Below are 10259 nucleotides of genomic sequence, written 5' to 3'. Positions count from 1 at the left end.
TGACAGCTCATTATATTGTTTACAAGCGCACAAAAGCAATTTGGTGAGAATTTTCCAGAAAATAAGCGTGATAGTGTGATTTATTTATATTTGGCTTGAAAACCACAAGTGACTATCGTTAGAGCACTCCAGCATTTAAATGTGAATAAATCGTTTGTGCTTCATACCATCGCTCGTTACCGTGACGGTTATTCGAAAAAATACAGTACAGTACAGAAGAAACATTCGTATACATCTATACAGTACCCAATATATTGCTTAGCATTGACAACAACCCAAGAAAGCTAAGTTCCTTCGTAAAGCTTTAATTAAAATTTTTGATTAACCCTACCTTCATAATATGTGTCACTGTGTAGCTTCAGACGTAAATACATGTAGGGTATATTTTGAATCAAAAGAACAAAGAAATTTAGTTTAACATCACCCAAAAGTTTCAAATGGAAAGCCTGCTGATGACTTATTAAAAAGTTGTCTTCTTTTTATACCCTCGACCTTGGAAAGGAGGGTATATTAACTTTGTCATTCCGTTTGTAACATGTCTAAATATTCATCATATATTCATAATCAGCATAAAATTCTAAGACGATATTACGATGTCCGTCTGTCTTTCTCTCTGTTGAAATCACGATACAGCCCACATTTTTTGACGTAGAGCGTCAAAATTTAGCAGAACAATTTGCATTATACCTAGGATTAAAAATGAGATATATCGGTCCACGTTTTTGGCATAGCCCCCATATAACGGTACCTTTCAATATTCGGTTATTTGTTGATTTTTGCCACATTTTTCCAGGGATTTGTCTAAAAATTGGTATTTGTAGGGTACAATGATTCCTAGCTTATGTGTCGAAACATTGTATGTATAAGTCCACGTTTTGGTATAGCCCCCATACAATGGTACCTCCCGATATTCGGTATTTTGGTGAATTTTGCCACATTTTTTTCACGAATTTGTCTAAAAATTGGAATTTGTTGGCCATGATGAGTTCTAGCTTATGTGGTGAAACAATGTGGGTACAGGCCCACGTTTTGGTATTTCTCCTATGTAACGTTACCTCCCGATATTCGGTATTTTGATGATTTTTCCCATATTTTCCACGAATTTGTCTAAAAATTGGTATTTGTGGATCATAATGGGTTCTGGCTTGTTTGGCAAAACATTGCATGTATAGATCCACATTTCGAAATTGCCTCCATATAACGGAACCTCCCGATATTCGGTGTTTTGATGATTTTTGCACATTTTTTAATGGATTGGTCCAGAAATTGGTATCTGTAGTTCGTAAAGGGTTGTAGCTCCTGTTGCAAAACATTTTACGTGAAGGTCCATGTTTTGGTATATCCCCATTTAACGGTACCTTCCGATATCCGATAGTTTGATAAAAGTTAGTATTTTTAGTTCATAATGGGTTCAAGCCCGGGGGCAGAACATTGAATATTTAGTTCCACATTTTCATACAACGCACACATAACGATACCCACTGATATTCGGTATTTTGATAATCCTAGTCCCATTTACCCACATAATTGATCCAAATTTGGTATTTAAAAGATTTGATAGATGACAATTCTTGAAGGTTCCCGTTTTGGAATGGCTCGCACACTTTACGGGTTTTTGATAAGTTTAACTGCATTATGCAAACGATCTTACTGGTATATGAAGTTTATTGTAAACATGATTGAATTCAGATACTTTTATATAAAAATGTTTCCTTAACCCTACGGAGGAGGGTATTAAAATGTTTAATGTTAATGTTTTTTTACTTGTTTTAAGTAATGATATCATAGTTTGTACTAAAGTTTTTTTTTTTAGTTACATAAAAATATCATAGCGATATGATCGACATGGCTTTTACAATTAAGAATCAGCTAAGAGTTTGGGAAACTCTTTTTTCTAAAGAAAAAAGTAGACAAAATAGTTTACGTCAATTTCAATAAATTATAGGATATAAGACAACAGGTTTTTTTTATATAAAAACCATTTACCATTTTATCATTTATATTGTAAATACTTTGTCTAAGAAAGTTTAGGCCGCATTGAAATTGCACAAAATCTCGTTAATGGAATGTGTCATAAAACACGACGAATTCAATCAAGAAATTACAGGATGAGATAAAAAAAAACTGCAACAAAGTCAATCGTCATAATTTTTGCATTTTTTTTTATTAATTTTATTGAATGAAAGCAAAAAATTTCGGAAATAGCATCAAAATTTATAATAAGTTTAGATTTGTTCGAATGTTGCTCTGCGGTATTTTGTTCCATTCCAGGCGAAGCGCTTGCTTGATGTGATCTACACTTTGGTACGTTTTTGTGCTAACCTCGCTTTCCCAAATACTCCAGACACAATAGTCCAATGAATTGGTATCCAGTGATTTTGGTGGCCATTGTTCTCCGGAAATGAGGTTCCTCTCATTTTGTAACCATTCTTGTGTGAATTTTCCAGAAAATAAGTTATTCGCGATGGAATTCCAGCGTGATTTCTTTATATTTGGCTGGAAAACCTCAAGTGGCTATCGTTAGAGCACTCCAGCATTTAAATGTGAACAAATCTTTTGTGTCTCGTAACATCGCTCGTTACCGTGATACTGGTAGCGTAGCCCGACGTCAAGGAAGTGGACCGAAGAAAACAGCAACTTCAGAAGAAATGGTTCGAAAAGTGTAGAATTGACTTGATCGAAACCCACGCCGCAGTGGCCGAAAAATGGCTCGTAGGCTGAACATAGCGCAATATTCCATTCGCCAAATATTGAAAAATGAGCTCGGAGTAAAGCCACTGAAATTCCAAAAAGTGCATGAACTTACACCGCAACAGAAAGAAAATAGACTCAAAAGAGCTAAAGAGTTGCTTCGCTTCGATGAGAAAATATTCGTTGTCCAGCAGTTTGTAAACAAACAAAATGATCGTGTTTACTTGCCAAAGAGGTCAGCTGAAAATGTACACCTTCGCTTGGCCATCAGAACTCAAGCGCCGGCCATGGCGATGGTGTGGGCCGCCATTACAGCCGATGGTCGCTCTCCGCTCGTATTATTCGACCGTGGCATCAGAATAAATGCCGAATATTACAGCAAAAAATGAATAAATGTAAAAATTATGGCGTTTGACTTTGTTGCATTTTTTTTTATCTCGCCCTGTAAATAAACTACTTTAATTTTTTTTAAATTTCTTCACCTATGTATTCATTTTAATAATTATTTATCAAATGATAATCCCATGTACATAAACAAAAATATCACTATATTGATTTTATTGTTAATATTGTATTTTTTATTAAATTTTGTATACATGTGTAGACAAACACAATCGAAGCAAATGTACATTTCACATTTTTTCAAAACAAGAATTGAGTGAACTGACACGTTTTTGTACTCAACATGATTAAAAACTCGTGAAAGCTTCAGTAAATCACAGATCTTCAAATAATAGAATCATTCATAAACAACGCTGCAAGACGACGTATCAATGTATTTGCATTGTCCGATTCAATGTTTATCAAAATCACATTCATAATTCTAGCACTGCATCATTTTCAATGTGGTAATTATTTTTCGTGAAATAAAATGAAAACTAATATTGAAAAAGAACATATCTTAATATTACAGTGGCATCGTCTCCTGAGGCTCAACAAGTTACAGAGAAAATTCCGACAGAATGTAAATTTCCCGACAATTCAAATGGAAATTGTGTGCCCTTAGAAAATTGTGCAGCCGCCATAACGGGGAAAGATGCAACAGAATGCTACCGCCACAATAATAATACCTATGTTTGTTGCAAATATAACTTGTGGAGTGAATATAAACCTAGAAAACTAACTGATGGTAAGTAAAATAGACGATAATTTTGCCATATGCAGCAGTTAGTGATGTTGGAAGTATAGAAAAGCTGTAATTATGAATTTCTACCTATACAGAAGCAAATATTTCGTTGTAGCGGAGTTCATAGGAACACTAGCATCGTTATAAGTTATTCGCGATTCACGTTAATGTTGTTTTTACTCTTTGCTAGGGAGATATATACATGCTGCATACATATGAATATAGCATAACTTTTAAAATATTAGAATTCAGGTGTTGTTTAATATTATAGAAGTCAGATAAACAGTGCTGCCCATTGCTAACAATGTCAAGAACACCAACTTTTGCTTCGGTTCAGATTTCCAATTCTATTTTATAGCTTGATCACTTTTGACTTAACCCTGAACTTCTTCAAAGATAGAATATTTTGCTGATATGATTTTTCTTCGCAGCATTGCTTAGTGGTATAATTTTGAAAAAATAAGAAACATTGTCTTCATTGAAAATTAATTTCATATACATTTTGACTTTTTTATACCCTCCACCATACATATTATGGAGGGTATACTAAGTCCGATATTCTGACTGTAACTCATCGAAATAATAATTAGCCACATTTTTAATGGAATTGTTTGAAAATCCACACAAGGATTTCTTTCTTAGTACTTTAAAACCTGAAAGAAAATTGATTACATCGGTCTACTATATCGTATAGCCCCTATACAACGGTGGCCCCCGATATTCGGTATTTTGGCGATTTTAGCCACATTTTCTTTCTGACTACTTTAAAACCTGAAAGAAAATTGTCTATATAGGTCTACGATATCGTATAACCCCCATAAAACGGTACCCCCGATATTCGGTATTATAGCGGTTATATTCGATATTTTTATGATTTTGACAGAATTTTTAGCGTATGTTATATTTTTAAAAATTGTATTCAAAGTTCAGCCCAGCCGAACTTACTGTTTTTTTACTTGATACATATCATATTTACACACTGTGGTGCAGGTTGTTATGTTTATGTATTTTTTTTTTTGTTTTTTGTTTTTTTTTTTGCAATATTCTGTACCTTCGGTTATTTTAATTAAATCTATTAAAAGCGTGTCTAAAATCAGCAAAAAAGGAATATGGGGAGGTACATTATGGGGATATGGAGGCATGTTATCATGTTATCTTTTTGAAAATTTCCGAATTCGCACCAAATAGGGGAGGGTATTCAAAGTTCAGCCCAGCCGAACTTACTGCTTTTTTACTTGTTACGTCTCATTTATACACTTTTGTTTATGTATTTTTATACCCTACACAACAAGGTGGTCAGGGTATTATGTCTTTGTGCATTTGTTTGTAACAGGCAAAAGGAAACAAGATAGACCCATAGTTCCTTTTGATGATCTGCATAGAATCACATTCTGAGTCGATTTATGCATGCCCGTCCGACTGTCGATGCATTTTTGTAAACAAAGTTAAGGTCGCATTTATTGCCCGATCCAGATGAAAATTTGCACAGATCATTTGTTTGGCCCAAGGACGAACCCTATTGATATTGGAGATAATCGGTCAAAATTTAGATATAGCTCCCATATATATATATCTTCGTCCGATTTGCTCTTTTGTGTACCAAACGTGTAATATCAGCCCGAAATGTATGGAATTTTGCCTAAATTAGGCCTAGAAATAAGTATGCCGAATTTGATCGAAATCGGTTCAGATATAGCTATAGCTCCCATATATATTGTTCATCCGATTTGTTATTTTTGTCCTTCGCTGCCGTAATATGCACTCTGCAACAACAATATTTGGAGAAATATATCAAATACAACTCAGTAATACATTTGCTAAATTTTATCGAGATCTGTACTGATTTGGATATAGCTCCCATATATAACTTCGTCCGATTTACTTTTTATTGTGCACCCAACGTCTAATATTTGTCCAAATGGGATGGAATTTGGCACTTAAGACCGAATTGAGTCTAGAAGCTAGTATGTCAAATTTGGTGAAGATCGGTTCAGATATAGCTATAGCTCCCATATATAGTGTTCATTCGATTTGTTATATTTGTTACCCACAGCCTTAATATGCACTCCGTAACAACGATATTCAGGGAAATATATCAAATACCGCTCAGAAATATCTTTGCCAAATTTTATCGATATCGGTTTTGATTTGGATATAGCTCCCATATATATCTTTATCCGATTTCAAATTAATTGTGAACCAAATGGGCAATACAAGTCCGAATTTGAAAGATACAAATGCTTCGGCATATTGAGTCTTTTGAACTTTAAATTATAATTATAATCATATCGTGTATGATTGAATTCTCCCATAAAAGCATTTAATTGTTATGTGGAGCTCTACTAAACTAGCAAAGTGATTTAGGGTATCATAAAGTCGGCCCAGCCCGACTTTAAGACTTTCTTTACTTGCTTTTTTGTAATATTCTGTACCTTCGGTTATTTTAATTAAATATATTAAATTTGTGTCTAAAATCATCAAAAAAGGAATATGGGGAGATATATTATGGGGATATGGAAGCTATACGAAAACGTGTGCCAACACGTCTCATTTACGAAATTAAACTATCTCAATTGTCCCCTTCTATCTCAATGACGAATATCGTTTAATTGACTAAGACTTTTACGCAGATCTGGAGTATATATACTGACATGGGTATTTCGAGGAGTTACAAATGGAACGACAAAGTTAATATACAATACTACAGGGTGAGATAAAAAAACTGCAATAAAGTCAAACGCCATAATTTTTACATTTTTTTTTTTAAATTTTGTTGAATGAAAGCAAAAAATGTCGGATTTACCATTTAATTATAATACAAGTTTAGTTTTGTTCGAATTGAGGACATTTGGCACGAATTATGGCCTTCAGACGGCCAATGAAACCGCCACACTCTGTCCAAATGTTGCTCTGCGGTATTTTGGCATATTCCCGGCGAAGCGCTTACTTGAGGTGATGGAAACTTTGGTATTTTTTAGTGCCAACCTTGCTGTCCAAAATACTCCTGACACAATAGTCCAACGTATTGGTATCTGGAGATTTTGGTGGCCATTGTGCGCTGGAAATGAAGCGAAGAACCTTGTTTTGTAACCATTCTAGGGTGGCGCGTGCTGAGTGCGATGGTGATGAGTCCTGTCGAAATGTCCAAGATCTGCGGCCAAAATGTTTGCGTGCCCAAGGCTTTAATACAACCTCCAGAATATTTGCGCGATAATATTCTGATGCCACGAGCAGAGAGCGACCATCGGCTGTTATGGCGGCCTACACCATCACCATGGCCGTCGCTTGAGTTCTTGTGGCCAACCGAGGGTCCACATTTTCAGCTGACCTCTTTGCCAAGTAAACACGATCACTTTGTTTACAAACTGCTGGACAACGAATGTTTTCTCATCGGAGAAAATCAAATTCGGCAGTTCACCACTTTCGCCCAAGCAAAGCAACTCTTCAGCTCTTTTGAGTCTATTTTCGTTCTGTTGCGGTGTAAGTTCTTGCACTTTTTGGATTTTCAATGGCTTTATGTTCAGCTCACGAGCCATTTATCGGCCACTGCGACGGGGGTTTCGATCAAGTCGCTTCTTTACTTTTCGAACCAATTCTGCTGATGTTGCTGTTTTCGTTTGGCTACGCTACCAGTATCACGGTAACGAGATTTATTCTCATTTCAATGCTGGAGTGCTCTAACGATAGCCACTTGTGGTTTTCCAGCCAAATATAAGGAAATCACACTATCACGTTTGAATTCCATCAGGAATAACTTTTTTTCTGGAAGATTCTCACCAAAATGCATTTGTACGCTTGTAAAGAATATAATGAGCTGTCACTGGAATAATTTTAACGGCTGTCGGACGAGTGGCTTAGAAATGACAGCAGTCTGAATTTGGTTGCAGTTTTTTTTTAATTTTGCCGGAAATTGACTTTAGCACTTAAAACGTTCACGATTGAATGACAAATTTGGTATATAACTAAAATATAAAGAGGGCTATAACTTTGCTTCGAATGGACCGAAATTGTGACATGCAAAAATCAGGCGTAGATTAAGTTTATATTTAGTTGTTTTGCGATCAACTCCGAAATTATAGAGTAATTTTCTAACCATAGCCCTGATCTAATGTAAAATTTCGCGAGCATCGGAAATTAAATTCGACCTTTAGATTGATTAAAACTTAACATGGACGGATACACAAACTTAAATTGAATTGACACATAACAATTAAAAGTTTTTATGGGAGAATTCAATCATACACGATATGATTATAATTATAATTTAAAGTTCAAAAGACTCAATATGCCGAAGCATTTGTATCTTTCTAATTCGGACTTGTTTTGCCCATTTGGTTCACAATTAATTTGAAATCGGATAAAGATATATATGGGAGCTATATCCAAATCAAAACCGATCTCGATAAAATTTGGCGAAGATATTTCTGAGCTGTATTTGATATATTTCCCAAAATATTGTTGTTACAGACTGCATATTACGGCTGCGGAGGACAAAACTAACAAATCGAATGAACAATATATATGGGAGCAATGGCTTTATCTGAACCGATTTCGATCAAATTTGGCATACTTATTTTCAGGCCTAATTTGGTTGTATGTGCAAAATTCCATACTGTTGTTACACGTTTGGTGCACAATAAAAAGTCCTTGGGTCAAACAAATGTGCAAAATTTCATCCGGATAGGGCAATAAATGCGAACTGTACCTTGTTTACAAAAATACATGGACAGACGGATGGACGGAAAGACGGACGTACATGCATAAATCGACTCAGAATGTGATTCTAGGCAGATCATCGAAAGGAACAATAGGTCTATCTCGTTTCCTTTTGCCTGTTACAAACAAATGCACAAAGACATAATACCCTGACCACCTTGTGGCGTAGGGTATAAAAACAGTTACATAATTAGACGTAGCTCACATATTTAATAACTCAAATTTTGTAATGCATATTGATCTACTTTTAAGAGCTTTTAAAAATATTGCGGATTATGTTATGTTAAATATTTAATTAAGTATTTTATTTTTCCAAGGATGTGGCGTACCGATAGTAAATATTATACGGGGCTTACTCACCAAGGAAAAGGAATTTCCTTACATGGTAGGTTAGAATCCTCTGATTGCTAAAAGTGATTACTATTTTCTTTATTTCATTTAAAAGGCCGCGTTGGGTTGGGAGTCAACATTTTTCGATGAACCCTTCGAGTATAAATGCGGTGGAGTTTTAATAACACCAACTTATGTTCTAACAGCCGCTCATTGTGCTCGTCTAAATGGGTAATACACAGAAATTCCAAAAATAGTAATTAAAGCTTTTAATATTTTCATTTCCCCTGTAAAAAACTAGGCAAGCACCTTCTGTCGTTTTGGTGGGTGGTAATAATTTAAAAGACACTATCAATAAACCGATTAACATTGCTGAAATTATTGTTTATCCTGACTACAAACGAAACGAATCATATCATGATATAGCGCTAATAAAACTTGAGCAATATGTAATAGAAACCTCAGCCTGTATTTGGAGTCTGTATGCGATGGACAAAGTAAATTTGACAGCAATTGGTTATGGAACTACACAATTCGGTATATTCATTAATTTCTTAAAGAATTAAGTTAATAAATTAAATTAGTTTCTATTTCTAGCGGGTCCCACTTCTGACAGCTTGCTGAAAACTTATTTATCGGTTGTGCCAAATAAACAGTGTTCAACCCATTTTAGAGATGAAGCAACTTTGCCTAGGGGCCTACACGAAAGTCAATTTTGTGCCCAGGATTTTGAGAGAAACAGCGATACATGCCAGGTAGTATTCCGCATTACAGTTGGTGTTTAATGAATTCCAAATTTCTTTTACTTTTCAGGGTGATTCGGGTGGTCCATTAATTATGAATTCAATTAATCCCCAAGGATTTAATACGCCATTTGTTGTAGGGATTACTTCGTTCGGCCGAGGTTGTGCCTTGGAAATACCTGGAGTATATACAAGAGTTTCGGAATATGTCGACTGGATAGATAATGTGGTATATAATAAAACCCGAGCCGTTTAAATTTTAAGTGATTGTGTGTTTGTTTAAATTTCTACGAGTTTTAAATGTTCAATATAGACATTCGCATGTTTATAATATAGGAACTTAATTATATTTTAATTTCTTTTATTTTATTAAGGTTCCACGCAATGTAAATATAGGTATATTAGATTTCCTTTAAAATAATGCTGCTGTAATTTAGTAAAAAAATTCAAATGGTTCATTTGAAAAACATTTTACATACAGCAGTTGTGAACGTATCAGTGGTTTCTGGCTACAGATATACCTTCTCGTCCTATGACCGTATAAAAAATAACGTTAAAATATAAAGTGTAATTTTTAACAACTATAGTAGGGTTTAAAAGACATAAAATTCAGAAAAAAATCATGAAGTCTTTAATTCAACTGATATACAGCG

At 34.8% G+C, this 10259-nt stretch overlaps 1 protein-coding gene across 1 annotated transcript; it reads left to right on the top strand.

Moving 5' to 3' along the window:
* Positions 1-3416: 3416 nt before the first annotated feature.
* LOC101889785 (serine protease snake) lies at positions 3417-9961 on the top strand. Its single transcript, XM_020034655.2, has 7 exons — positions 3417-3539; positions 3605-3820; positions 8851-8918; positions 8979-9094; positions 9165-9400; positions 9461-9618; positions 9677-9961. Exons 1-7 carry the CDS (start codon positions 3488-3490, stop codon positions 9860-9862), a joined length of 1032 nt encoding a protein of 343 aa, XP_019890214.2. The 5' UTR covers positions 3417-3487; the 3' UTR covers positions 9863-9961.
* The last annotated feature ends 298 nt before the right edge of the window (positions 9962-10259 follow it).

Source organism: Musca domestica, unplaced genomic scaffold (assembly GCF_030504385.1).
Source record: "Musca domestica strain aabys unplaced genomic scaffold, Musca_domestica.polishedcontigs.V.1.1 4, whole genome shotgun sequence".
Taxonomy (NCBI): Eukaryota; Metazoa; Arthropoda; class Insecta; order Diptera; family Muscidae; genus Musca; species Musca domestica.
This window is presented reverse-complemented; position numbering and strand designations above follow the sequence as displayed.